Source organism: Stylophora pistillata, chromosome 12 (genome assembly GCF_964205215.1).
Source record: "Stylophora pistillata chromosome 12, jaStyPist1.2, whole genome shotgun sequence".
NCBI classification, from domain to species: domain Eukaryota; kingdom Metazoa; phylum Cnidaria; class Anthozoa; order Scleractinia; family Pocilloporidae; genus Stylophora; species Stylophora pistillata.
Window position 1 is genome coordinate 4,047,030 of NC_142530.1, and position 27,954 is coordinate 4,074,983.

At 39.4% G+C, this 27,954-nt stretch overlaps 2 protein-coding genes across 3 annotated transcripts in view; one reads left to right on the forward strand and one right to left on the reverse strand.

Annotated features, from left to right (window-relative positions):
• The first annotated feature begins 770 nt into the window (after positions 1–770).
• Positions 771–11,561, forward strand: LOC148718461 (histamine H2 receptor-like). Of its 2 annotated transcripts, none has more exons than XM_088741458.1 (2): positions 771–881; positions 5,341–6,690. In XM_088741458.1, the coding sequence occupies exon 2, from the start codon at positions 5,342–5,344 to the stop codon at positions 6,281–6,283; it is 942 nt and encodes a 313-aa protein (XP_088597584.1). In that variant the 5' UTR covers positions 771–881; position 5,341; the 3' UTR covers positions 6,284–6,690. The 2 variants fall into 2 exon arrangements, with proteins under 2 accessions (XP_088597584.1, XP_088597585.1); XM_088741459.1 differs by lacking the exon at positions 771–881 and adding an exon at positions 11,213–11,561 and having other exon boundaries at positions 5,225–6,297.
• A 10,943-nt stretch (positions 11,562–22,504) lies between these two features.
• Positions 22,505–27,954, reverse strand: part of LOC111325962 (uncharacterized) — a 60,120-nt gene continuing 54,670 nt past the window's right edge. Inside the window, exons 53-55 of the mRNA XM_088741555.1 lie at positions 26,015–27,550; positions 25,165–25,561; positions 22,505–24,003 (exon numbers count right to left, since the gene is read on the reverse strand). Of these exons, the coding sequence (XP_088597681.1) occupies positions 23,817–24,003; positions 25,165–25,561; positions 26,015–27,550 (2,120 nt within the window). The 3' untranslated portion in view covers positions 22,505–23,816. The remainder of the gene's footprint in view (positions 24,004–25,164; positions 25,562–26,014; positions 27,551–27,954) is intronic.

The following is a 27,954-nucleotide window of genomic DNA, read 5'->3' on the forward strand; positions in this document are numbered from 1 at the left end:
GTTGTTTGGGACGGATTGTCCCAACAGCTGAGTGACAAACTACAAAAACTACAAAATCGCACTGCCAGAGTAATTACTAAATCAAGTTATAATACGAACTCCAGCTATCTTCTCAACTCTCTCGGCTGGGATAACTTATCAGTAAGAAGGACGAAGCAAACGGCAAATTTAATGTATAAATGCGTTAATAAGCTCGCCCCGAATTATCTTAATATGTTCACTACGAGAACCTTGTCCTTTGATCTGGACCTCTATAGGTTGTAGTGTTTGCAGGACCTGCAAAAGCTGTAGTGTGGACTACAGAATTTTATCGTAATGTTTTTAAAAAAAAAAAACACGACTAAGCAGATGGTGCGCTGCATGATATTAGAATCAAGAAAGGTTCTATATTTTTATTTATCTTCCTTTTTCAGTGGTAACTGCGCATTCATTTCCACTTAATTCTCAGTTCTGTAAAAAGAAATATTCCCATTTGCCTCTTAATGTTTCAACTATTCTTACTTCCAATTAACTAGTTTTAAAATTCATCTTGCATGTTTGTTCTCATTGCAGATCTTTTAATTCTCTCCCAATCGAAAGTTGAAACGCGTTAAATTTCTTCACACACGCTGTGAATTAAAAACAGTTTCCTAAGTACATTGTGAGAAAACAATTTGTCTGGTAAAATGGTAAATTATCACGACGACATGACAACTCATGATGATGCGTGTTGTTACCATAGCTATTTATAGCTGTAAATGTTAGCTTTCCAGAATATGCATTAGGTACAATATTAGTGACTTGCGTTTTAGACGAGAAGACGACCATGATCATTATTATTCGGAAACACTAAAATTTTGAAGCGTAACATGACTTCCGTTGAGGTTTTTGAGAGCTAAAAGGTATTTATTGTGTTTTTGTTTTTTTCGTAAATTGCAAGCAACGTTCATTTCGTAAATTACTAGAGGATAGCTTATTTCGGGATGCAGGTGTAAATGGGAGACTGGTGAATTTAATGACCTGAGTCGCAGCTTATTATTTTGAAATTCTTTAGTAAAGCGTCCCCCTTTTAGAAAATCGTTATATATCCAGATCAACTTGCTCCGAGTTTATCAAGTGCAAAGGTGAAACAAAAGGCAAATTATCACAACAATGATAGCACGCTTTCTATAAAGACTCTCGTCGATGAATCTAAATACAGATAACCTCTGTTTCTTCGAACGAAGAAATACAAATCTTGTTGTACTATTCTTAGCCTAAGACTAGGTGAGCTTTTCGCCAAAGTCAGTCTCTTTTCCGAGCCTTTTTTTAATCTTTCTTTGTGTAGTTTTGTGTATTTATTGGAAAAAACTTACCTTAAGGAGGACAGGTGAACTCACCCCCGCTGAAACTGACATATGCTCACAATGGCAACGATGAATAAATTGATTTATGCAAAAAATATATATATATTCTCCATTACCTAAAATTTTAATCTCTCCCCCATCTGAAGAGTCCCACAATGGAACATCAACACTGAAAAACTACCGAAAATACGGTAAATTTATTCCTAACTTAAGAAAATCTCAACGAACCGGCGAAATGATTCTTGCATGGTATTACGTCTGCTTTGGATTCTGAATTACAAATTACGTTTTGATTTGGACAGTATGCAAATCGATTTCGATAAAAACCTGTGATGTTCCTTACAAAAAGCATACGGCAATATGCATTATAACACAGCATGAGCGTGTTTGCGCTATCTTACTCCTGTTGAGTCTGGTGGTATTAATCTTTGTCTACGCACAGCCGTGCGTTTATATCGTGGCGTGCGTAATTGCATTTAGCTGCAAAATTCGAGTCCCATTTCGCCGACAGATGCTAAGGAAACTTAGAGTTGCCGTCGGCTGCGCCTCGAGCAACTTTTACGCTTCTATGGTGCTATTCAAACTCTCCGAAAATCTGTAATAACCATTGCACTATGTAATGAAATTGTTGCACTTTATAATAAAATTGTCTCACATTCGAATAACAAAAATTGTCCTACTTTGTAATAACAAAATACTATCGCTCTGTGAAACAAATATGCTGCTAAACTTTGTTATTGTACCTCATCACTCCTCGTAATAAATTCTTTCCTTGAACGGGATGGAACAGGTGTAACAGCATATTAATAACTTTGGCACGAACCCACGAGTTGGAAATAAAAGGTTTTCGTTAAGGTTCTGTACCTTTCGGGATGTCTACGGCCAATTTCACATTCCCACACAGATCAAAGATCTCTTCGGCCCATCACGGAAAGAAAAACAACTTTAAGAGAATTTGCGAAGCTTTCTTGGCTCAGCATCTCATCGAGGCGCACTGGAAAGAAATGCAGCCAGTCACGGAAGCCAAAAGGATAGCCCTCCTGGCTTACAAGCAGAACCCTTGCCACAGCACACGCGACGCTCTGAGAGCAGCTAAGAGCAAGGCCCAGCAGACCGCCCGCCGCTGTGCCAACAAGTACTGGCAGACCCTGTGCGCCAAGATCCAGACAGCTGCCGACTGTGGTCACATTAGAGGGATGTATGAGGGGATAAAGACAGCTACTGGCCCTATGAGCATCAAGACAGCACCGCTCAAAGCAAAGTCTGGTGAAGTCATCACCGACCAGAGCAAGCAGCTGCAGCGCTGGGTCGAGCACTATCTCGAGCTCTACTCGACCCAGAACATCGTGACTGACGCTGCCCTTGATGCCTTGCCCAGATTACCAGTCATGGAGGAGCTTGACGAGATGCCCACACTGGAGGAGCTCAGCAAAGCCCTCGACAACCTTGCCTGCGGAAAGGCGCCAGGGAAGGACGGCATACCATCGGAAGTCCTAAAGCACGGCAAGCCTTCCATCCTCCAGCCGCTTCACGAGCTCCTCTGCCAATGCTGGGTGGAAGGGCACATCCCACAAGACATGAGAGATGCAAGTATAGTCACCATCTACAAAAACAAGGGTGACCGAAGCGATTGTAATAACTATCGCGGCATCTCGCTTCTCAGCACTGTAGGCAAAGTCTTTGCGCGTGTCACTCTAAGTCGTCTGCAGAGTCTTGCTTCACGAGTTTACCCAGAATCCCAATGTGGGTTCAGAGCCGCCAGGTCCACAGTGGACATGATCTTCTCCCTCCGCCAGCTACAGGAGAAGTGTCGTGAGCAGCAGCAACCATTGTTCCTCGCTTTCGTGGACCTGACCAAGGCCTTTGACTTGGTAAGTCGAAGCGGGCTCTTCCAGATACTTCAGAAGATCGGCTGCCCACCGAAACTCCTTGCCATCATCGCCGCCTTCCACGAGGACATGCAGAGCACCGTCTGCTTTGATGGAGCCACCTCGGATGCCTTCCCAGTCAGAAGTGGAGTAAAACAGGGCTGTGTTCTGGCACCAACTCTGTTCGGGATTTTCTTCTCGATGTTACTCCAGTATGCCTTTGCCGATTCTTCGGACGGTGTATACATTCGGACAAGGGCTGACGGCAAGCTCTTCAACATTGCCAGGCTCCGCGCCAAAACGAAGACCTTTGAGGTGCTCATCCGCGAGCTGCTGTTCGCAGATGATGCTGCCCTGGCATCTCACAGCGAGGCAGGCCTCCAACGCTTGGTCGATAAGCTGTCTCACGCCTGCAAAGAGTTCGGCCTTACCATCAGCCTAAAGAAGACGAACATCCTTGCCCAAGATGCACTGACACCTCCCGTCATTACAATCGACAATACTGAACTGGAGGTGGTGGACTCTTTTACTTACCTAGGGTCCACAGTGTCAAACAAAGCATCACTAGACGTCGAGATCAGCTCAAGGATTGCCAAGGCAGCGGGAGTAATGGCCAAACTCAACAAAAGAGTGTGGAGCAATGACCTGCTGAGCGCGAGGACCAAACTGCAAGTCTACCAATCTTGTGTCCTTTCCACACTCCTCTATGGTAGCGAGTCATGGCCCACATACGCCAGACAAGAGAAGCGGCTCAACGGGTTCCACCTCCGCTGCCTTCGGCGTCTCCTCCTGATCAAATGGCAGGACAGAGTCCCCAACACCGAGGTCCTTGGGCGAGCCGACATGCCTAGCATCTCTACACTACTCATCCAAAGACGCTTACGGTGGCTTGGCCATGTACACCGTATGGACCCCGGTCGCTTGCCAAGACAAATCCTTTATGGGGTACTGCGAGAGGGCGTCCGACGCACGGGCCGACCACTCCTTCGCTTCAAGGACGTTTGCAAGCGTGACCTGCAACTCACTGAAATCATCCCCAACACCTGGGAGATCCTTGCGTCAGACCGGAATGCCTGGCGTCGGGGTGTGAAGGACGGGGCTCACAGGGCTGAGATGAAGGCCAGGGCCGAGGCGACTATCAAGAGGGGGACGAGAAAGAAACGTCAAAGATCAGATCAAGAGGCCACCAATTACATCTGTTCCAGCTGCAACAAAGATTGCCACTCAAGAATCGGGCTTTTGAGCCACTCAAGAGCCCACCAACACTGATGCGCTGACCATCGCCTCTCCGAGACGAGGATGCCACAAACTTGAGGTGTCGGGGTGGTCCACATAGGCGGAGTGGACACCGATACTTCCCCAAAAAATGCTGCAGTTGAAGTATTCGTCAAGAATCACGTTACTGTCATTATTATGACTTATTATTATCGCCATATTTATTCTCGTCCTTGTCAATATCACTATTACTATTATTCAGTGATACCATCACTATCGTTTTCATTATCGCTATCATTATTATTGATGTGGGTATCATTTTTATTATCATTATTATTATTATTATTATTATTATTATTATTATTGACCAAGGTTATAGTTGTTATCAGGTCTATTTGCCCTCCGACCATCTAAATCAAGTTTATTTCAAAGTGTGACAGCATTTTAATTAAAAAATGTGGCATGTTTTATTAAAATTGTAATAGGTATTGTGAAGCGCAATAACTTTATTAAAAACTGCGACAGGTATTCCAAAGCGAGACAGAACAATCCATTTCTCGATATACAAGTTCTAAGTACTGAGGAACTGGAGGTTAAAACATCAAAGGAAATATGGACAGTCATCTTGCCTTTTATCAAATTTGAACTCAGTTGAGTTCAATCATTAGCATATTGTAAATTTACCGGGCATTAGCGATAAAAGCCGAGCAAATATCTTTCCTGTTTTTCGAAATTTTATGACTGACAGAAAGTGACAGATGATCGTTTTATATGTAAAATCGTTGGCTTTAAGGGCGCAAAAAGTACACCAGTTGATAAAAGTAGTCTCCCTGTGGTATCCTCCTCATCATTCTTCGGTCCGAAAGCGGGAAGTTAGTTCACTAGAAACTTCTCTGTGGAAACGCTCGCAGTAGTTTTCTTTTCGACCACAGAATGGAATTCTCGCTCATCTTCAATCTCGTCTTGAACGCCTTTACATCCTTCACCGCCATTGTGTTCAACACTTTTACAATTCACGGGATGAGTAAGACTTCTTCTTTACCTGGACCTTTCAAAACGCTTCTCCTTAGTCTTGCAGTTTCTGATCTTATCGCGGGTTTGCTAGCTCAGCCATTTTACATCCTGCTAATTGCTATTTGGTCCAAGCAGAAAAACACAGACGATACCTTGGCATCCACCCTGCTACTGGTCACCATATGTGCTCTGTGCACTGCTTCACTTCTCAACGTCATGGCTCTGAATATTGACAGGTTCCTGGCTGTTCATCTTCATCTCAGATATCAAGAACTTGTGACTCACAAACGTGTTGTTGGTACAGTGATCTTAATATGGATCTCAAGTGTAGGTATTTCACTGGTTTGGATTTGGAGGGAGGTACACACAGCCTTCTCCTTCGTCGCAATAATTTGGAGCCTTTGCTTCGTTTGCATGACAATTGTAAATTTTAGATTATATCAAGCTATAAAACGCCACAGAGACCAAATCCAGGTAGAATTACAACTACAGCAAGTAGCTCAGCATCGCCAGGTAGAAAGTGCGATAAAGCCAAGAAAGTCTGCGGTTAGCACACTGTATGTATATCTTGTAGTTTTAGTTTGTTATTTGCCGATGTATTGTAGCATAATCTTCTTTGTAATACGTGGACACGATGACAGTTTTCTTCTCTTTTCACGGTCCGTAATGTTCTTTAACTCTTCGCTGAATCCCGTTATTTACTGCTGGAGGATAAGACCAATTCGTCAGGTAATTACGGATCTACTGCGTAACATATTTCCATGCAAGTCGGCATCAGAATCAGTTCCAGCAACATCTTCCCTAGAAGGAACAACAGCAGCTCACGGTATCCACACCATGAAGAGTTCACACGAAAGTTGAGGCGGTTAGTTTGGGTCAGTAATAAGTATAATTTCATTACTATGTACAGCACTTAAAACATAAAATCATCATGAAAAATAATGCTCCCTATTATGAGGCAGATATGCAAAAAGAAAAAAAAGAATGTTAAATTAGAATCTTATCTATATGGCCTTCTGGTACTGATCTCGTATTTTCACGGACTAAGTTGTAATGCTTGATGTGACATTTGGAACAGGTGGGTTTATGAGACAATATCCACACATGGTGTTAGGATTTGAGTTTTTAATAAAGCTTTTTCACAATCAATTGGAAACGAAGATCACATATTTGAAGCCTCGTAAGCGAGGACTTTTCTTTATTTGACACTGGCATACTCCATGCAAAGCGTAGGTGGTGTTAAGTTGTTGTCTCCCGGCGCCTCGAGCCAAATATTCCTTAAAATAAACTGTTTTTTATGATGAAAATCTGATTCTGAAGTCATTATCAAAATGGAAAAATGGGGCTTAGCCTTTCGAATAACCATTCTTCAATTCTGAATAGTCAATATCATTTAGGCTTTCGGGGCCTCTTAAGCTTTTCCGCTCACCCGTAGCCGTCATTCCTTCTTCTAAAGTTTTGTTCCTATTGGTCAAGCTAGATAACACTTTGAGGCACACTTCATACGTGGGCGCCTTCCATTAATAAATAAAAGAGGCGGAAAGTTCAGAGTTATTTCCTTACGCGAATGTCACGGTATTTTTTTCTGTAGCAGCTTATCAGCTAGATGGTTGACATCCAAGCGCGTCATTCATTTTCCTGTAGTTGCCGTGTAATTCCCGAAAACGACTGGAACTATTTTGTTATGCTGACAACTTTTTTTATGATTTTATGCAGACCGAACGATTTTCTCGACGAAAACAAATAAAGTGCTTAATTAAGTCCCTTTACGTCCATGCCACCTGGTAGAGGAATCATTAATGCCTTTGACGTTTGCGTTAAAATAAAGATAATTTTTCTTCAATGGAAATCAGAAAGTACTTAGAAATTTAAAACTACAGGAAGGTTAGAGTTTTATTTCAATTTGTTTCTAAAAGAAAAAAAAAACAAGAAATGCAAAATACTACTGGTCAGTTTGTTTGGATGACACTTGATCATCTGACACACTTCATTAAAACCATTAATACGAAATGTCATCTTCTCAGCTCACTGTTTAAATAGATGATCTTCATTTGGTACTACAAAGCCGTTTTGAAACCTGAATTATGAGTCTTGCTGGAATTTCAAAACTCTTTTTTCTAAATTTCAGAAATTGATGTAATTTCCAGAAGAAGGACGCAAAAGCTTTGCGCGAATTTGAATTGAAATATTTGGAGAAATCAGGACAATGTGGATTTTATTATTAAAGCATTTTGAACACCGGTTTTTCATCAATAAAGAACTTGGTAGCGGTAAAAACTATCCACTGTGTGCTGGATGGTCAAGACTAAGCACACTTCACTAAAAACAAAGAGTGTTTAACGGTGGACAAAATAGAAATGCATGAAAAAATAATCAACCTGACGGTTGATAACCACTAATCTTGTCCTGATCATGAAATCATTATCAGCCCCTTTTAAGCAGTTAAACAACCCACGTCACGAGAAAGAATTTATCGTAACCGTTGCCTTTCGAAATATTGTTGCCGAGTCTTGTTGTCTTTGATCCTGCCATTGGTTTAATAACCCAGCCATTATTTATTGAATCAGAGATTTCAAGCTACTATCGCCTCAGCAGCACACCATTAAAGAATTTTTTTCATTTTCCCTCCGAGACTAGTGTTTGTAAATTCTTCGCTGAGTCACCCCCTTTTTACAGCGGGATAAAGAGAGGCATTCGACATTCTACCATGGCCATACTGCGAAATATATTTGCATGTCATAATTACGGATGATCAAAATGGGAAATTTTACATAATTGACTCGGCCTTTAATCTATGCGTATACGACATTTGAATTCCTTATTTTTTTATCGCTTATTGAATTTATGTAATAGTGAGTTTTAAATTCAATAATATTGTGAAAGGTTGGAAAGGTTAATAATGTCTTTGAGACTTAAGTAGATACTTCGTTTAGAATTCATTTACACTTTTTGCCTCCTTATTCGGAGTGCTTTTAGAAAATTGAGCAAAGTACCATCCTTGAGGTCTTTCAAATGCGTTCAGTGATTGTGTCAAGCTATTTTAGCCGCCTCCCTTCGAGAGGACATGAGATTACAGACGCAAGTTTATGCCTTATTCAAACAAAATTATTCGATTGGAAAACCCTGAGAAATAAATGTTGATGTGGTAACAAGAGGAAATATTTAAGGTCACAAGATTTGCTGCTGGTTTGTAAACAAGTATTGGATTCGGTTTTTGTGATATCCGGAATAATCAAGGTCGAGGTAAGTGTTATCAGCCGAAGCTTCGGCTGATAACACTAACCAAGACCTTGATTATTCCGGATATCACAAAAACCGAATCCAATAATTTTTTTATTATACATTTCTTTAAAGAAAATGACGCCAAACGCATTATCGCAGCGAACACAGTTTATTTTCGAACACTTAAAAATGTACAGCTGTGTGGTAAACAGATTTTAACCGTCTTTTGGGCTAAATCCTTTTGGCGTGTGGCTCCTGGATACTTTTCTCTTTAAGGTATTCGTAAAGCAGTTCCTTCGTCACTTTTATCGTTCTTTTAATATTTTCTGAATCTTTATCTTCAAGCAATTTCTCAATTTTATCGCTGGTTCGATGAAGCGAATCGAGAAGCCATTCTTACTTAGCTGTCAGTGAACTTGACATTGCTCCACCGGAATTCATGCATTGCGCGCGCAACCTAAAGATTATTCACTAATCTGTAGGTACAGATTAGTGAATAATCTGTAGGTTGCGCTGTTTCTCAGAATTAACTGTGGGCGTTTAGCCAATCAGAAGACAGATGGTGACTACAATGTATGATAATTCTCATTATTGGCGCACAGATTATTAAAAATCTCTTGATTGACGTCACAGTTATAGCAATAGTGGCAACACTGACCAGAAAACAGTTTTAAGCTGGGTTGGCTACTGAAATAGGAAAATAACACTCGATTTCAATGCACCAAAATACAAATTATGTATCAAAAACGTCAGTACGGTTTCCTTTTCCAAGAAACGCCTTGAATTATAAGTTTAAAAGTTTCTTTCTCGTCTTTGCCCACACGCACAGAAATACAAACATAAGGAAAGAAAGTGTTATTGATGACTTAAGCCAAATTGCACTTTTCTCTCAGCACACTCTTTACTAAAACTTCCTTAAATGGTTTCGTGCGGCGATTGTTTAATCATTGAAAAAAAGCTAGTTTTTAGAAGGGCAGGTGAACCCGCCCTTGGTTAAATTGACTAATGTTCACAATCAGCTGCGATGAATAATTTAATCTTAGCGAAAATAAAACAGTTGAGAATTATTCTCTTCAACTCATGATTTAAGTCTAAAAACTTGTTAATGCATTTTTGACTAACGAAAATTTCAGGCCGATTTTAATTCCGATTTCGAAGTCTGCATCTCGTTTTCTTCTCACCGCTTTGCTAATGGTTTAGATTCAAAATTCCGCACGTATTGAAAAGGTGCTCTTGACAACCTGTATGCATTAAAGAAACGCTCGTAATTTTTCTACTCTTATCTCGTTAGAAAAAGTTATAACAGTTCAATGAGGTGACAATCAGAGTAAAGCCTTGACTGAAGTTGGAGTTTTGATCCGATGAAATTGGAAATATATACCTTAAGTCCAACATTTGCTGGCCCTTTGTTGAAAGTGTGGGTGAATCGTGGCATGTACAGTCATTTTAAGCGACAAAAATGATTCATAACAACGGAAAAACGTGAAGATGTTGTCTAATCTTCTGGGCGAGAGTGGTTCCGTTAAGAGTGAGATCGGCGTCACTACCATAAGTTCAAAACTTTTATTGTAACAAAAAACTGGTAATTTTTTTATCGATGTAAAAAAACAAACTGATCATAGCACAGCGCGAGTTTATTTTTGGCTCGACGGAAATGTTTTAAAATGAACTTAGCAAAAATCATCATTATGAAAAAAAAAAAAAAAAAAAAGAAGACGTTTCCATGTTCCCTTTGAAGGAAGAAGAGGTGAGTTCGTATTGAAGAAAAACCTAGAAAAATACCTTCACCTTTAGTAGCTGAGGTTTCATGATTCCACATGAACAGGTAATTGAGGGCAAACAACATGAAAAGTACCGGAGGTGAAGTGGTCATTGCAAACGTTATCCTTGTAAAATAAAATATCATTATTTATTCATTTCAAGTATTGATATTTTTCCTCTCATTTTTCTGCCTAGTTCAAGCCATGATAGGTAAATGGCGGCTTTTTGAGTGTTCACTGATACTTTGTACCACGTAAGCGGATTTCATTTCTAAAAGAGAGAAGGAAAATAAAAATTCAAAAAACAACAATACTAAAAATAACTGGGTAGAGTTTGACAGGAGAAGTTTCAATATCATTTGTAGCCATTGTCAAGGTCATTCGATTTAACACGCAAAATTATATCTACCCCATATCCGGCTACATTCACTGATGACATGACTCTGACTGAGTACGTATCATGTGTCATCCCACTCTTTAATAATATGATCCTTGCTTTTTTTCGAGGAACTTGAAATATCATCTTTCAACCGAGTGTGCCGTTTTGGATCTTTTCAAAGGTTTTTTCCTCATTTCTGGGATTCTGATGATTTTAAAATGTCTATCACAGAAGCATTAGAACTTCTTTTGTAGTTTTAAACGTTAAGGCTGACGATTCCTTTGTGGCGCCGCGCTATGTTCCCACAAAAGAAAAACAAAAGCAGAATTATGATTTTGAAAAAATAAGCTAGTTTTTACTCCAAGTCCAGCGCTTGTCAATTACAAATATAACGTTTCTTTGTTTATTTCCACACCCTTTGTTTAGCAGATGCTGGCATGTGGTCGGACTAGTGTTAAAGGAAAGATCCCATTGAGACTTTGACTGGATGGAGAAATGGCCAACTTGAATTCACCCACTGAGCGCTATTTTCATTCAATGATCAACAGCGCTTAACAACTTAGAATACTACAGTAAATTCAAATTTATAAAACTAATTACATGTACATGAATATTAAAAATGTATGTTAAAAATAAGAGTAATATGGAATATCCATGATAAGGATCTTAATTAGGAATAAGGATCTTAGTAAGGAACTTAATTAGTAATACTAATAAAAGTAATTGTCAGACAGGGTACTTTGAGAAAGCTGCACGAAATAAATAAGTTTTCAGCTTACATTCAAATATGGAAAATGATTGAATATCACGTAATTCAGCTAGCAGAGCATTCCATAAGTACGGGGCAGCAGCAGAGAATGATCTGTTCTCCAACGTGGCAAGCATTTTCCCCTTAGGAGGGTCAAGTAATAAACTTTGATTTGATCTAAGATTATATACAGACCTAGGCTTGATGTTAATTAGTTCAATGATAAACTGAGGCGCCCATCCATGAATAGCTTTAAATGTTAAAATTATGATCTTAAAATGAACACGATGTTGTACTGGTAACCAGTGAAGTTGACAAAGCGCAGGAGAAATATGCGAATACTTACTTAAACTCAGTACAAGTCTAGCCGCAGCATTCTGCACACGTTGCAATTTGGCTATTTGCGACTTAGGAAGGCCATACAAAAGTCCATTACAATAGTCTAAACGACTAGTGATAAAAGCATGAATAAGCGTTAATAACGAATCGCGAGATAAATAATTCTTAATCCTCCTAATATTATGTAGGTGATAAAACGCGGAATTACAAATTTTGTAAACTTGCGTTGACATTGACAACTTATTATCAAACCATGCACCGAGATTTCTAACACAGGAACTAGGATAAATATCACAATCACCTACGGAAATATTCCATTCATCGTTGATCTTACCTAATTGTTGTCTATCCTATTAAGAACAACTCAGTTTTATCGTCATTAATCATTAGCCTATCACTAATCATCCAGTTTCTTAAATCACAAATACATCTATTCATAGCACTGACAACTTCATCAAGACTAGACTTATCATAAGACTTGAAACTAAGATACAATTGCGTATCATCAGCAAAGCAATGCACACTAGGAAGATGTTTCTTTATGATAGCAAATAGCTTTGATGCATAAACTATGAATAATAAAGGTCCAAGGCAAGAGCCCTGTGGAACACCACAGTCCAATTCAAAATAATTGGACAGAGTACCATGTATAGAGACCCGCTGGCTTCTTTGAGAAACATAGGAGTGGAACCATTTGAGAGCATTCCCACGTAAACCAACATCATTATGCAAACGATCGAGCAACACATCGTGGGACACTGAGTCAAATGCTGCGCTAAGATCCAATAGAACCAATAACGTTACATGTTGGGAGTTCATCTTTAAAAGAATATCATTCATTACTCTCAGTAATGCAGTCTTAGTACTGTGGTATTTTCTATATGCAGACTGGAATAAGGGATAAATGCTATTTGCCATCATATGTTCATGCAACTGATTGAAGACAACTCTTTCAGTAAGTTTTGACACATACTGAAGATTACTGACTGGCCCATAGTTCTTAAATACCAGTAGCTTTAGCTACGATGGCGCCACATTATGGAACAGTTTACAACGCGATATAAGGAACACAGAGTCTCTGGGGTTATTTAAACGTAAGATCAATGACATTTTTAAAGTCTAACGCACGGCATTCACGGAAAAAAGCTTTAGTGTTATAGCATGTAGTTTTAATTTTAAATATCTTAGCGTATGTGATATGTATTTTTATAGGCTGATGAATTGATCGTGTCTAAATAAAGATTACAATACAATACGATACAATCAAGACCGGTCTTCTTTAATAACGGATTAACCAGTGCACATTTCCAGTTTAATGCGAACGAACCAGACTCAAGGGACAGATTAATGACTTAGTAATAACTGCAAGAAGCACGTCAATACAGTTAATCACCAAAGACGTTGGCATGGGATCCAAAATACAACTTTTCTTAGGAAAACCTTCAATGAGTTTACGCACATCTCCTTCTGACAATAGTTTAAAATGATCCATCAAAGCACCAGACCATGATTCAGTATCATCGCTAAAAACTTCTAATAAAGCTGAAGATGTTAGCTTATCAAGCTTAGCGTGAATCGTTCTGATCTTATCAATAAAGAACGTGCCCATCTCATTGGCAAGAGTTAATAAATGATTTGATGGTGGAAAAGGAACAACATGATCATGCTTCAGTAGTTTCTTGGTTGCCGTGAACAAATCCCTCGGATTGGAACTGTTCTTATCGATGAATTCCTTAAAAAATTCACAACGCGCAGTATTTATAAGATAAGTGGTGTAGTTCCTATTAGATTTAAATTCCAAAAAATCAGAAGCATAGCCAGTTCGGCGCCATTTTTTTCTGCCCTTCGCCTCTCCTTCCTCGCTTGTTTAATATCATTATTAAACCAGGGCACAAGAGGTCTGATTTTAAATCTCTTAGTTAACAGCGGAGCATGAAGATCAAGAAGTGAAGAAAGGGTTGAATTATAACATTCAACAAGATCATCTAGGGTGTTAGGACTATTCAGGCACAACTTAGCAATCAGTCAAATCCCCTCCAGAAGTTCAAACCATATAAATGATTTTTTCAGGAGAATGTATGATCAAATTAATAAAGAGATTTAAGGCTGGGAAAGCGGCCGTAAGTTTCTGTGAAGTTGCTTTAATTAGAGGTAAAAAGTGATTTACAGTTTGCTTTTTAAATTTCTTGCGATACATAGAGTTTTACATGCACATTTCAACTTAACAGTGTTTTTAGGATAGCTGTAGTCTATTGATATCAAAATGCTGCATTTCTTACGATGCGCTTTGAGATTTCTTACCTTGTGTGGTTTTCGTGTTAGTGGACTTAATCGTTTTGCGCTGGGAGAGTAAGCCACATTCTTTTAATTACTACTAAAAAGTTGTAAAGGGCCAATTTTGGTTGCGTTGAATGTTAATCGAATACTAACACAATCAAACTGCACTGAGCTGAGCAGCATCATTTTGTAACTGAAGGATCTCGCTAATTATGAACATCAAGTGTGTTGGTGTATTACCAAAAGATCATAGTGACTTAGGACAGATGTTCGGTCCGAAAGAGCGAATGACCAACTGGGACCTTGAACTACAACAAACGGCGGAGCAAACTAATTAATTTTGTTTTATCCTCATCTTGAAAAAAACCTACTTATGGTGCCTAGCTTTTAAATAACACGACTCTGAAGTAATTTCTGCGCTAAAATCCTTCGAAAGGTTCATGAACTACCTTCAAAGATGACAAGTCAATTGTACGTACACACTTAGTGATTCAAGCAATCTGATTGGTTTGCTATATCTTTCTTACAATAATAACGATCATTCCTTGAAAAAGAGGTGGATGGCAAAGCGACAGGTGAGTATTCTTCTACTCTGCACCTCAGTTTCAAAGAATAACTTTATCATGATAACCCTGCCAGCTTTTGACTCAAGAACAAGTTGATCGGTTTTTCTACATTTCATTGGTGATTAAAATAAGAAAAAAGCATATTTATTTAGGAAGCCGATCATCTTGATTTCACCCATTGGTTGTTCCTGCACTATAAGGTTGAAACTTACATCTGTGTTCATACCTAAGACGAACGAGGTTTCGGTACAAAAAGATTTCGCTTCGAGGTAGTTTTACGTTGCAAATTCTTTTAAAATGTGTTTTTTTACATCATCGCGTCGTAAGAGCATTCGTCCTGTACTAAATACAGTGGAACCCCTCTAAAGCGGACCCTCATTAAACCGGAATCCTCTCTATACCGGACCTTTTTTTCGGCCCCAAAATCTCTGTCATACATTTTCTCTATTTTTATCCTCAATAAACCGGAACCCCTCACTTCCGGAAACCAGACTCTTTTTTCAGTCCGTAATCACATACTGACAATGAAATTGACCTCGTTAAACCGGACGTGAAAGTTTTAAGCTTACCGCCAAAATGAAATCACACGTTTTAAAACGTGATTAAAATTAAAATCGTAATCAAGCAGCTGTGAAATCCCAATCAGAAGTGAGAAACGCACATCCGCTAGTTACTCATTGTTCGTGTACCATGTAATAATGATAATAATAATAATAATACTTCATTTATTATTTATATTGCGCATAAATCTGTATGCATATAATCTAATGCGCATTACAAATGTCTTTAAAAAATACTAAATATATATATATATGTATATATTGATAAAAAGCATTCCAGCGTAATAATTGGTTACATATATACAGAGGATATATATAACCAATTTTATTAAAAACTGGATAATTGGATAATGCAATTCAAGACTTTTTATTGGCTTAGCCATTATGGTATATGAGCCAATATACCATAATTTACAAATATGGTAAGCGTGCGCGTCGGGTTAAAATTGAAAGGGAGCTAATTAATTTAAGATTTGGTAAGATTTGTCTAAGATCTTGGGGGCGTTTTTAATAAAACAATTATTCCACTCGCGCTTGTTGGATATGAGATGATTATAGCCAACTCGGCGCTACAGGCTTCGTTGGCTATCTATCATCTCATATCCAACGCGCGCTCGTGGAATAATTGTTAAATAGTGAGCGCAGCGGACGAGTGAGAGATACTTTCAGCACGAGAAGATAAAATTCGTATCCCCAAGCGGCCATGTAATGTTCTGTTTATTATATAGATACTGATGAAATTTCCACATAAAAGACAACTTTTTTTATTCATTTTCGAAACAGCAATAGGGTAATTATGTTGGTAACCATGGCCACACCAATATCCTCACACGTGAAAGATAAAAATAGTATCTTCCCTGCGCGCGGTGAAGATATGATTTTTTAGTAAAAGGAGAAATCCTGGTATTTCATCAGTATCTATATAACAAATATATATATATATATATATATGGGTATGTAAGATTATAGTATTAATTATATGAAGAAAATTAAACATAACCCTATAAAAAAACTATTTACAAATAAGTACATCAAATAAATTAAATCTAATAAAAAGCTAATCTTAAAAAGTAAGTCTTTAAGGAGCTCTTGAATTTTGACAAGTTTCTCTCGTTACGAAGCTCCAGAGGGAGGCTGTTTCAGTGTCTGGGTGCTGCAGCAGAAAATGCGCGATCACTTGATGTTTTCAAAGTTTTGTTCGGTTTTAACGACAGAAGTCCTTTATTTGAACTAAGGTTATAACCACTATTCTCTTTAATAGTAATTAAATCTCTCAAATATCTGGGGGCAAGTCCATGGAGTACCTTAAAAGTCATTAGAACTACTTTAAATTCGATTCTGAATTTTACTGGAAGCCAGTGTAGAGATCTTAGAGCTGGTGTCACATGGTCAAACCTTGGTATATTGAAAATCAATCTTCATGCTGAATTCTGAAGGCGCTGTAACTTGTTAACATACTTTAGGGGCAGTCCACATAGAATTTTGTTGCAGTTATCAATACGTCCAATTATTAGTGTGTGAACTAATGATTGTATTGCCCCATTACTTAAGTATTTCCTAATACGCCTTACATTAATTAGATGGTAATATGCAGCCTTACATGTGTGATTTATATGAGCATGCATGCTCATGTTGTCATCAAACCAAGATCTTCCGACTTCCCAAGATCTTGCGACTTCCCAAGGGACATCGATTTGTAATATGTGGAGTTTATCATCCTCCAAAATTTAATTATGCAGAGATCGATCTAATGAATCATCTTGTAAATACCGTGGATAATATACTAGACAAACATCCACAAACAGTTGTGTTGTGCGGTGGCGATGTCAACAAACTGGATATCAAACGCTTCGAAGAAATGTCTGGTTGGAATGCTCTGGTTAATTTCCCCACCAGAGGGAATTCTTGTTTGGACAACTGTTTCACGAACCGCACGGATCTCTTTTCAAAGTGCTATCCCTTTCACATGCTCTCCAAGACGGATCACATGGGAGTTATTTTACCACCCGGTATAAAGCTTCCACCTATCCGCCGTAAAGTATACGTGCGTGACCAAAGGGCTCATAGAAAGCGTGATCTGTATATCGCGTTAGCGAAGGAAAACTGGGATGATATGATACAGGAAACTGATGTCGATGAAGTGGTTGGTAGGCTCGAAAATACCATCCTAGGGCACCTGGATAGCTGCATGCCTCTGAAAATGGTGCGCATGTCTTCAAGAGACCCGGGCTGGATGACTCCGCTCGTTCGATCGATGATACGAGCCAAATCACGCATATCACTCAGTAATCAAGACCGTCTTAAAGTTATGAATAACAGGATCTTTGAAGTGATTTTCAGAAACAGAAGGGACTTTATCGCCTCTATTGGAACTCGGGATTGGTGGAAAAAAGTGGATAAAACATCTCAGCGCCGCAAGCCGGTGATTTCTCTATCTCTTGGCCACTACGAACTCAACGCGTTAAATGACTACTTTGGTGACCTATGTACTGACCACGCCTACAGAAAGCCAACACCTCTGGAGATCAGTGAAGATCAGGAAGTCCCAGAAATCTCAGAGCGACAAGTCCTGAATTCTCTTATGCGTATAAAGAAAACAGCAACCGGACCAGATGGCATCCCGTATACTATATGGAAAGACCACGCCGAGCTATTCGTTCCAGTGATCACCAGGATTTGGAATCTGTCTCTTAGAACACACGCCTGGCCTGTCTCTTGGAAAAAGTCAGACCTGTACCCCTTGCCGAAGGTTGATATACCTAAGGGAATATCAGACTTCCGCGGAATAAATGTGACACCTGTCATCGCAAGGTGCTTTGAGAAAGCTGTCTTAGGAACACACGCAAGGGAGACCTTCGATGAACATTCTGGGATCTCACAGTTTGCATACATAGAGGGAGGGAGCTGTACCAATGCTCTACTGACTATCCAACATACTGTCAATCAATATCTTGATATCCCAGAGTGCAAAGCGGTACGCCTATTCGCTATGGATTTCAGCAAGGCTTTTGATAGTGTGAAACATGATCTCCTCTCACACAAATTGAAGCAACTCCCCCTAAATCCTTTTATAGTTAACTGGTATCTAAGCTTTTTGGAAGACAGGCAGCAGAGAGTCATTAGAAATGGGTTTATTGGAAAATGGAAAAGTGTCAACAAAGGTACCACCCAAGGAAGTGTCAGCGGGCCGCACTTGTTCAATGTCTTTCTCAGTGATTTAGAGATACACTTGGACAATGAGAGCGTGCTGGTAAAATATGCAGATGATACAACCATTATCTCGCCTGTGATAGGTGATAATGACAATTCTATCGCACTGATTAATCAGTTTTCCCAGTGGTCTAGAAGTAATGGTATGTGTAGCAATCCATCTAAGTGCAAGGAAATCATTTTCCGCAAGAAAGGTTGTACAATAGAGTTTCCGATGATGTCTGGAATACCACAGACAAAAGAGCTTACTATTTTAGGGGTAACATTTCAGGAAGACAGTAGGTTCATAACACATATTCGGGAAAAACTAATCAAAGCAAACAAGTGCCTGTTCATTTTAAGATCTTTAAGGAAAGAAGGGTACAATCAGGCCGAAATAGACCATCTGTTTCTAAATCTGGTTCTACCAAATATATTATACGGGCTGTCCGTATTTGGCGCTGTAAATTCCGAATTAACAACAATCCAATGTTTCTTAGATCGATGTTATAAGCGCAAGTATACATCCGACCACATTAATGTTTATGAATTGTTAGTTCAACAGGACACACGTATCTTCAAGAATGTTTTTAATAACACAATACACCCTTTAAGAGCTATAATGCCAAAAAAGAAATCAACCAAGTACAATCTGAGGAAAGAGACAAGTCACCATCCTAAAATAAACACTGATAGGTTCAAAAACACGTTTGTTAATCGCTTAATTTTTAAACATAATCTAGTCTTATAATTTTTATCTTGATTTTCTCTGTAATTTATATGTATACCTTCTTTTAATGTTGTAACATAGGATATGTGATTATTTATCTTATGACTTAATAAAGATTCAATTCAATTCAATTCAATTCAATTCAAACCAAGATCATAAATTTTTCACAGAGGAAACTGAAGATACGCAGGCATCATCTTAATAGAGCTAATATGGACCTTTGACAACTGCTGCCGTGTCCCTATAAAATTAAATTCTGACTTCCTATCACTGATCTTAAGCTTGTCCCATAACATCCACGCTCGTATGTCACGTATGCGATGTTCCATGGCAGCAACAGCATCTTGAGCGCTTGACGCAGACTCTGGCTTAAATAACAAATATAATTGCGTATCATCAGCATACGTATGTACACTAGGAAGGCGCCTACCAACCACTTCAGATAATTTGCTCGCATAAATCTTGAACAATAGCGGTCCCAAGCATAACACCTTGGGGAACGCCTTCTTGAAGATCGAAAGTATCTGAGCAGTATCCATCGAGTGAAATCCGCTGAATGCGCCCAGAGAGGTACGAAGAAAACCACCTCAATGCAGTCCCTCTTATTCCAAAGCTAGATTTGAGGCGGGATAATAGCACAGAGTGGTCCACGGTGTCAAATGCTGCGCTAAGATCGAGTAACACTAATAATACAACATGTTGACTTTTCACAGACATCAGAATGTCATTTTGTATCTTTGGAAGCGTTGTCTCTGTACCATGGCCCTTTCTATAAGCAGACTGATTGGGACAAATGAGCATGCACCTGATCAAACACTGCACGTTCTGCAAGTTTTGAGACGTACTGAAGATTGCTAACTGGTCGAAGATTGTTGAAGTCATTCACCTCCGCTTTCTTACATCTTGGATCAACAAGTGCCTCCTTCCACACATCCGGAAAATGAGCTGCTAGTAAGGATGAATTTATCATTGTTGTTATCACTAGTAGCAAATTCTCAAGGGATTCGACAACCAATTTTGTCGCCGATGTACTGGTACTTACAGTCTGACAGTACATTATGCTGAATAAAATTGCCTTATGGGTAAAACCTCAGTACACCGGACACCTCTCTAAACCGTACATTTCCTCCGGTCCCAAGAACGTCCGGCTTTGAGGGTTGCTCGGTATATGCATATTTAGGTTCCTTGTACTTTCTTCTCAACCTATTCCTGGATTTATATTTAAATATATAAGAGCTGATTTTGCTTGTAAAGAGCTGTAATCATTTCTGGTCAATTTTCGGCTTCCAGACGTTATGAGGATTTTTCGAACGTGTAGTTCACAACCAGCGTTACGACCATTTGATCTAAGATCATTACGACTGGATATGAAAAGCAGTGGTAAGGATAATCTCATGTATTTTAAGGTCATAGGAAGGCCTCAAGCACCATCTTTTCGCAGCCTCCGCTCATTTCATTCAAGCGCGACAAAAACATAGGCAATTTTTTGGTCAGAAGTTCTTTTCAGACTAATGACCAACCAGGCACTTTTAAATGCGCTCGTGCACGATGCAAAACGTGTCCTTTCATTCACAACACTGAGAAAATATCAGGACCCAAACAATCCATTAAGATCACCGATCACTTTACGTGCACCTCCGCCAAGGTAATCTATTGCATAACTTGCACTTATTGCAAAAAGATCTACATCGGTGAAACAGGTAGAAGACTAGGTGACCGATTCCGAGAACATCTTCGCGACGTGGAGAGGAATGACAAGGGCATATCGAAACCAGTCGCTAGACATTTTAATTTACCTAATCATTCTAAGCAACATATGGCAATCTGCGGTCTATCCTTACACTTAGGTAGCACGGAAAGCCGTAAAACTCTTGAACAAAAGCTCATCTTTCAAACCGGCTGTCTAATTCCCACGGGTATCAACGAACGCTTTTCACTCCACTAATTTATTCGTGTTTTTCTCGTTGTCATGTTCCCACCAATAACGTAGCTCCATTTTCTGCCTTTAAAAGCACACACAACCTACAATTCCTCTATTCACTGACGAAGGGTTAACGCTCGAAACGTCAGCATTTATAATCGTAATGTTGGCCAATTTACCATTTCAACTTTGTTGATATATTCAAATTACCTCAATATGATTGTTCGCTTGACAAATTCCTCTCACAATCTGTCCGTGTTAATGGCGCCCTCTCGGATTCAGTCTACTCTTACACTTGGGGTATCTCAAGGCTCTGTCTTGGGCCGTTATAATTCATCCTACCTAGTAGTCCGCCATTTTAACCAGGTCTGTTCTTTTTTGGCCGTAAAAGTGTTCAGATCATTCAATCTATCTATTGCATCACTCAACGTTATGCTCTATTCCAAGGACTTCCTTACTCATTATTGGGAAAATTTCTGGAATCATTTATATTAACAAGGTAAAAAAACTCCTACAAAGTCCTGACTCAAGATACATCTCTATATTGGCATGAGCACATCAATTAGATTTTTAGAGGAGTAACTCGCACATTAAACTCGATGGGAAGGATCCGCAAATGTTTAAATACTGACACTTGTAAAACATTCCTGTTTTACTCTTACAATATTGTGACCTTAAAGAAAAAGGGAGCTCCTACTATACTTCAAACGAGGATCGGTGAGGAGCACACAAAAAATTTATATCGCGAGATAGGACGGGTCTCTGTATGAAGTTTAGAGTTTTCGCAAGAGTCTGACTGTGATAGAAACTGTTGTTGTTTATTATGGTTTTATAGATAGATGAACCTTTAATCGTTAGTCTCACGATGTAGAGTCAGGCTATTAATTGTATTGATCAAGACAATAGATAAGCCTGACTCTATATCTTCACGCAAGAAATTAAACGTTCATCTATCTACAATACCACGATGAAAACGATATTTTCTATAACCAGTTAGAACATTTCAACAAAAAAAAACCTGGTAAGTATAATATTATTTTCATAACCACCACACGTTTGTGACTGAGATATTTCTCATAGAAATCTCAAGCTTCCTTTGGGAAAGCTTTTACAAAGAACCTACACTGTATCCTGATGGATCTTTCCTTAGACGAATACGATAGCGGTAAGACCTCTCAAGATCAAAAGCGCTGCAGGACTCTTGTTAACCTCGTTGGAACTCAAGGGATTACTGTTTTATTTCCCAGCAACGTTAGCTTTATGTTGATAATTTACAAGAACAAAGAATAAGATAACCGTCAGCAGCCATACTTTTTGCAACAACTATGAGGTACAGGGAACTTGCTCCTTCGTTTTGCTAACTTAAGACACGGCAGAAAGACCAAGAGGTGCACAGCAACACGTCTTTTATTTTATTGCTAATTATGTGGCTTTTTGAGTCACACCAACTGTTGCTCCAGCTAAGCGTTATCCCATCAATAGCAACCAAGAGTAATGATGGTAAAGGAATTTGTTACATTTTCCACACCGCAGCTTACCAATACAAACTTGGATTACAAAGAGAACATAATACCTAACATGAACGACTGTGTGGCTTAAAAAATGCAGATCATCCGTTCGGCAAATTTCAGAAATCTTAAGATAGACACAAAGCGTTCATCTAATACATGTACACCTGGTTCAGATTGACAGTCTACGTACGGTGTGAGCTTTTTATATAAACATTTAGGCTACTGCTACATGTACTGCATCTTTGAAAGTGAAGCCTAAACCTTCTTCCGTTTTGTTTAGTTGTTTTTCTGGCTTAAGTGACGTTCAGTGCTACGGCCAATCCGTTTACTGAATACTAACGTTAGGTGCAGATATCCTACTAAGACTTTTGCTGATTTGTTATGTGACCACTTATTTTCAGGTTAGTAATGTCTTTGCCATCGAGCTCTTTGTGTGCTTTAAGAGAAATTTAAATTTCAGTGAAATTCTTATTTCATGATCTCGTTAATAAATCTATTTCCTCATCGTGATCGAGATTTAATGGCTTTTTGGTAGTCGTGATGAAGGCGTTCCTTAGTATGTTGAAAGAGCTACTTCCATGAAATTGGAACAAGCATACCTTCCTTGCTTCGTAAGATTTTCTCAGAAGTACTTAACAATAACACTGGTGATTACGATGAAAAGGTGAAAATGTTGATTTTTGATGACGCACGCGCCATCAACGACAATGCGACTGCAATTCCCAAGATTGTCCAAAAGAATAACAGAAGTTTTCCTCTCTACTAAACAACCCAACGATTTAAAAGAAAAAAAGTTTATGTGGACAGCAATAAATTAGGTAATCTTTGGCAAAGTGGTAAAAACTGGAGAGGGTGGGAGTTAATTCTCATCACTCCTCAGTCTTGGAGCCAAACTACTTCCCAAGGCTATGGATTTTGCCACGAAAGCACTCCCCGGTATTGCAACTAATCTATACTACTAACTGGAAGATCTTTTGCAGCCGTACTGTAGATAATGATAATCCCGAAAGCCTACCCGCTAGCTGGGATCAAAAAACAAAGTTTTTCATAGCACCTTATCAAAAAAAGAAGCTCTTCTGGTTCTACCGCCCTACTATTTGAAGAAGATTATATAACCGTGTTGCCATACTGTTTCTATCTATCTGGTTTTTCCATAAACTAAACGGGTCGTGAGAGAGCAAACAGTCCCATGTTAAATGAAGCATGCATCATCCTTCATGCAGGTCTTCTGCTCTCCTGAAGCGCCACTTTCTGTTTCATTCTTCGAGTATTCCTTTTGCTTTGCTGAGGCACAATTTTCTGCCTTATTCTTCTTTTGCTCTGGTGGTGCGTTAGCCTCTACTTCAGGAAGAGCCATCGTATGTTCAACTGTTTCATATCTAGATAAAGTGAACATTCGATAGTTATTCAAACGGACACTATTTTTAAGGGAGACGGGGTCTGGATTAATGATTTCCTTAGCCCGAGTTCAATTTTTGCGCATCGTCTGAATCTGTATCCCATGTCGAGAGATGTCTTGTAGTTTTGTTGCAACTTAGGATCTCCTTTTTTCAACGCCCTAACCACTCTTGGTCGAGTGGTTAGGGTGCTGAACTTGTAATCCGGTGTCCCGGGTTCAAATCCTCCATCCTGCCACTCACTGGATTTGTTCTCGGTTGTCCCTAGTTCAACTCCTCAACTGCGCTCTGTAAAGAGCCCACTGGTCTGCCTTCTGCCGGTGGAGATTTTTAAGCACTTAGTTAGTTTACATTGTGGCTGAAAAGCCCCTAAGGGGAAGCTTCAATTTACGTATTTATTTATTTATCATTTATTTTTGCACACAAACTATTTAAGCTCTTCCCCGTTCTGTTGTTGGCACACCAGGCTAGAGGGAACAAAATGAAACCTGATTATATTCAGATTCCTTTCTGTTCTGAATTGCCGTTGTAACATTGTAACGTGGTTTGATAGAAGCCTCTGATCAAAATTGGGACATTTGGTTTCAATCAGGTTTTCTCCAAGAGATTTGGTCGACCAATCACCTTTTACACCAATATCGCCTCCCAGTTAGCTCAATGGATAGAGCACTGGACTGTTGTGCGGGAGGTCGAGGGTTCGAGCCCCGGCCCGACCAACACTCAAGGTCTTAGAATATTTTGAGAATAATATGCTACCTTTCTATATCAAGAAATGGTTAGATATTCTAGTCTTCTCGGATAGGGACAAATAAATTTAGGACCTGTCTCCTGCAGGAGGGGAAGGAGACGTTTATTTTCCACGCACGAGATTACTATGTGACGTATGTCCTCCCCGGGGTGGGATGGGTGGGTTGGGTTTAGGTGGATGAACCTAGTAGGGGACTACGTGTTCTATTGTTCTTCCACCTGTACTATGTACAAATCTTTAGAAACGAAATCTCTGCAAAGATAGCCGGAAGGGTTTTTCTTATTGTAATTGTTCTTGTTTTTTTCGGATACCTTAGTAAAATAAGTGCCTTTACAAACCTACGTATACAGTATTCTGTATTTTCAATCATAATGTTTAAGTAAAAGTTCACTCACTTATGCATTTGCCGAGTGTCTGCCAACGATCCAAATGACGCTTTTGAAGCGATAGGCAGCACCAAGACTTTCGTTTGAGTGGAACGATGACATTTTTTGCTGCTGTTTTTAACGACTCCAACATTTCGCTTGCGAAACTCCATTTTGATCTCATCTATGCTGTCGACATGAAGAGTGAAACTTATAGCTCCACTGTCTTTCACAGCTGTAGCAAGAGACGGTTTCTCTATTCCTCCTGTGTCAAGCTGAGTTTTCATCAAGTTATTACCAACCATACCACGAACTTGTCCTTGCAAGTCGTTGAGGGGAAGTACCAAGCCCAGACAGCAAGAAAAGGACCACTGCGGGTTTTTGCGCCAATTTTGATAGTACTTGTACAAGAAGATTGAGTACTGAACTGAAGTAAAGATAAAACCAAGCATTGTTACTTAAAAATGCTTTTTATAAAAGAAAGACCTGCTTTATTACAATTATAAGCAAAGTAACTTTTGCGTGCGGTTGATTTAACAATAGTCCTGGGCGTAACATTTTTTTTCAAAGATTCAGTTACTTTTGTGCTAATGTGTAAGAATTTAAAAAGAAAAATTTATTTCCTATTCTGTCTTCAATTTTTATAGTAGGCGATACCAACGTATGCACCACTTTAGCCGGAACCATTTCTGAATAGAACGAAAGGAGAGAAAACAGTTGTCTTAAATATATGGGGGGTTTTCTACATTTAGCCACAGTTCAGTTGATATCCTGGAAGAGGGAAAGTATTAAAACTGATCAATCTTATGCGCTTGGCTTGAAATAGGACTAATATTATTATAATATTATATATCAAATTTTAAATATCAGCCTCTCTTACCAATAACCAGTCCAATCACCAGAGTATTAGCACCGAGCGTGAGTATTTTCATGACTGCTGCGTCTTTGTGTTGATCCACTGTGTCTGATATATTCTCTGCTGGGATTCTGCTGACAGCGCCAATGCCCACGTTTACGATGGTGACGGCGAGGGACGCCGACATTAGTAAATTTTCGGAAGCATCTTTTATGGGTTTCACCCAGCAGAAGAGCACCCCAAACATGCCAGCAACGACCCAAGCCAAGCCAATATAGGATCTGCTCTCCTGTCCGATAAGAACAACACCAGAAGTAAGTACAACTTTGCGAGACATTTCAACTAGTTCCCAGTACCAGGCTTCAGATTTGTAGTTCTCGAAAAGGAACCTCAACCCATCAATCATCTCCATGCCAGAGCCAACATGGTTTTCTGTAGACAAGATAGCTCTCCGTTGCCTCCAAAGTGCGATAAACAAAGCGGCGGGCAGGGCAACAGCGTACACGGTCGAAGCGTAAGCTAAAATCATCCAATGGTTGTATGTGACTCCTTGGCATTTTATGCTGTAATCTGCTTTGGCGTACCTGTTACACAACTCTTCTTTGTCATCTCTGCAGACTTCTCTGCAAGCTAATGGTAAGACGTTGACTGTCTTGGAAAAGGTACCCAGGTATGTCACGTATAAAAAGAAAAATATATGTTTATAGAGCAGCCGTTTCGTTTGCCTGACTTTGGTTGGCTTTTCGTCGTCTCTCGAGATCATTGCCTTATACACAATGTAACCCACACTTGTTGCGCCAATGGCAGTGACATTCGCTGTTAAAATCAAGAGCAGCTCTCCAAAGGCGTCCACACGTAACCCTGGAAATAGACAGTGGAGGGGTGCGATCTGAAACAGATTCAGCTGAAGTATTCCGGAATAAGTGGCGACAACTTGGAGTGAATCTGGCCATTCGATGTACGAGAAAGCTGTCAGTATGCCGTGTGTGACCTGATAAAAACCAATAAGTATCTTCAGCTTGGAAAAAAACATATCTATTAGATACTGGCCTCGGTCCTCTCTCATTGTTGCCTTCCTCTTCCAGCTCAGGAATATGAAAATAAGAAATAAAACGAGCGCGATGATCGATAACTGTGCCACAATCCACGCCCTTGAAGGACATTTTGCACAGGTATCCAGTTGCTTGTAGTATCCTGAAGAACAAACTGCGCAAAGTGGACCTTCATACCCATCTCCACACGGCGAGTCCAGGCCACCCTTGCAAGACTTCTCTATTGGGCACCTGTAGGCTGCTGGGATAGCATGCGGGTATTGTACGGAAAAATTATCCAATGCTGGAAGAGAAGCCAAAAGATTCTGTATGAAATCCTGGTAACGTTGTCTGTATGACTCGTTACGCCACTGCCACCAATATCCAGGTTTTAATGAGGCATATTCATCTTGGCAAACCAGTCCACCACCTTTGTTACATTTGCGACATCCAGCAAATAGATGGGTTCGATAAAATCCATCCAAACAAGGACAAGCACGATATCCAGCGAAAAAGTCACTCTCCGTTCCTATGAAAATTTCAAATTGTATAAATGTAGTTCATGTTACTCAACTGGCACTAAAGTTAAATTCTCTATTAATTGAAATAAAACTATTGAAGTTTTGTTCTTCTTATGTTTTCCTAAAAGGTAACTCCTTGACTTATTTAACCTTTCGGCAAATCCAGTTCCGTCTTTTCTCAATTTGTTTTGCCGTATGTTATGTCGATACTAATTTTTTTATTCATCAGATCAGTTTATATATTTTTGTTCCATTTTTCTCTCGACCTGTATACAGAGTGGAAATGCAACGCCTCCTAGTTAAAAATCGATGTTAAATTAATAGCTAACAGGCATTGGGAGCCTTTTCCCTAACGATACGGACTAAACGCTAAACCAAAAATAGTGTGGTATGAATTAAGTTTACATGCAGA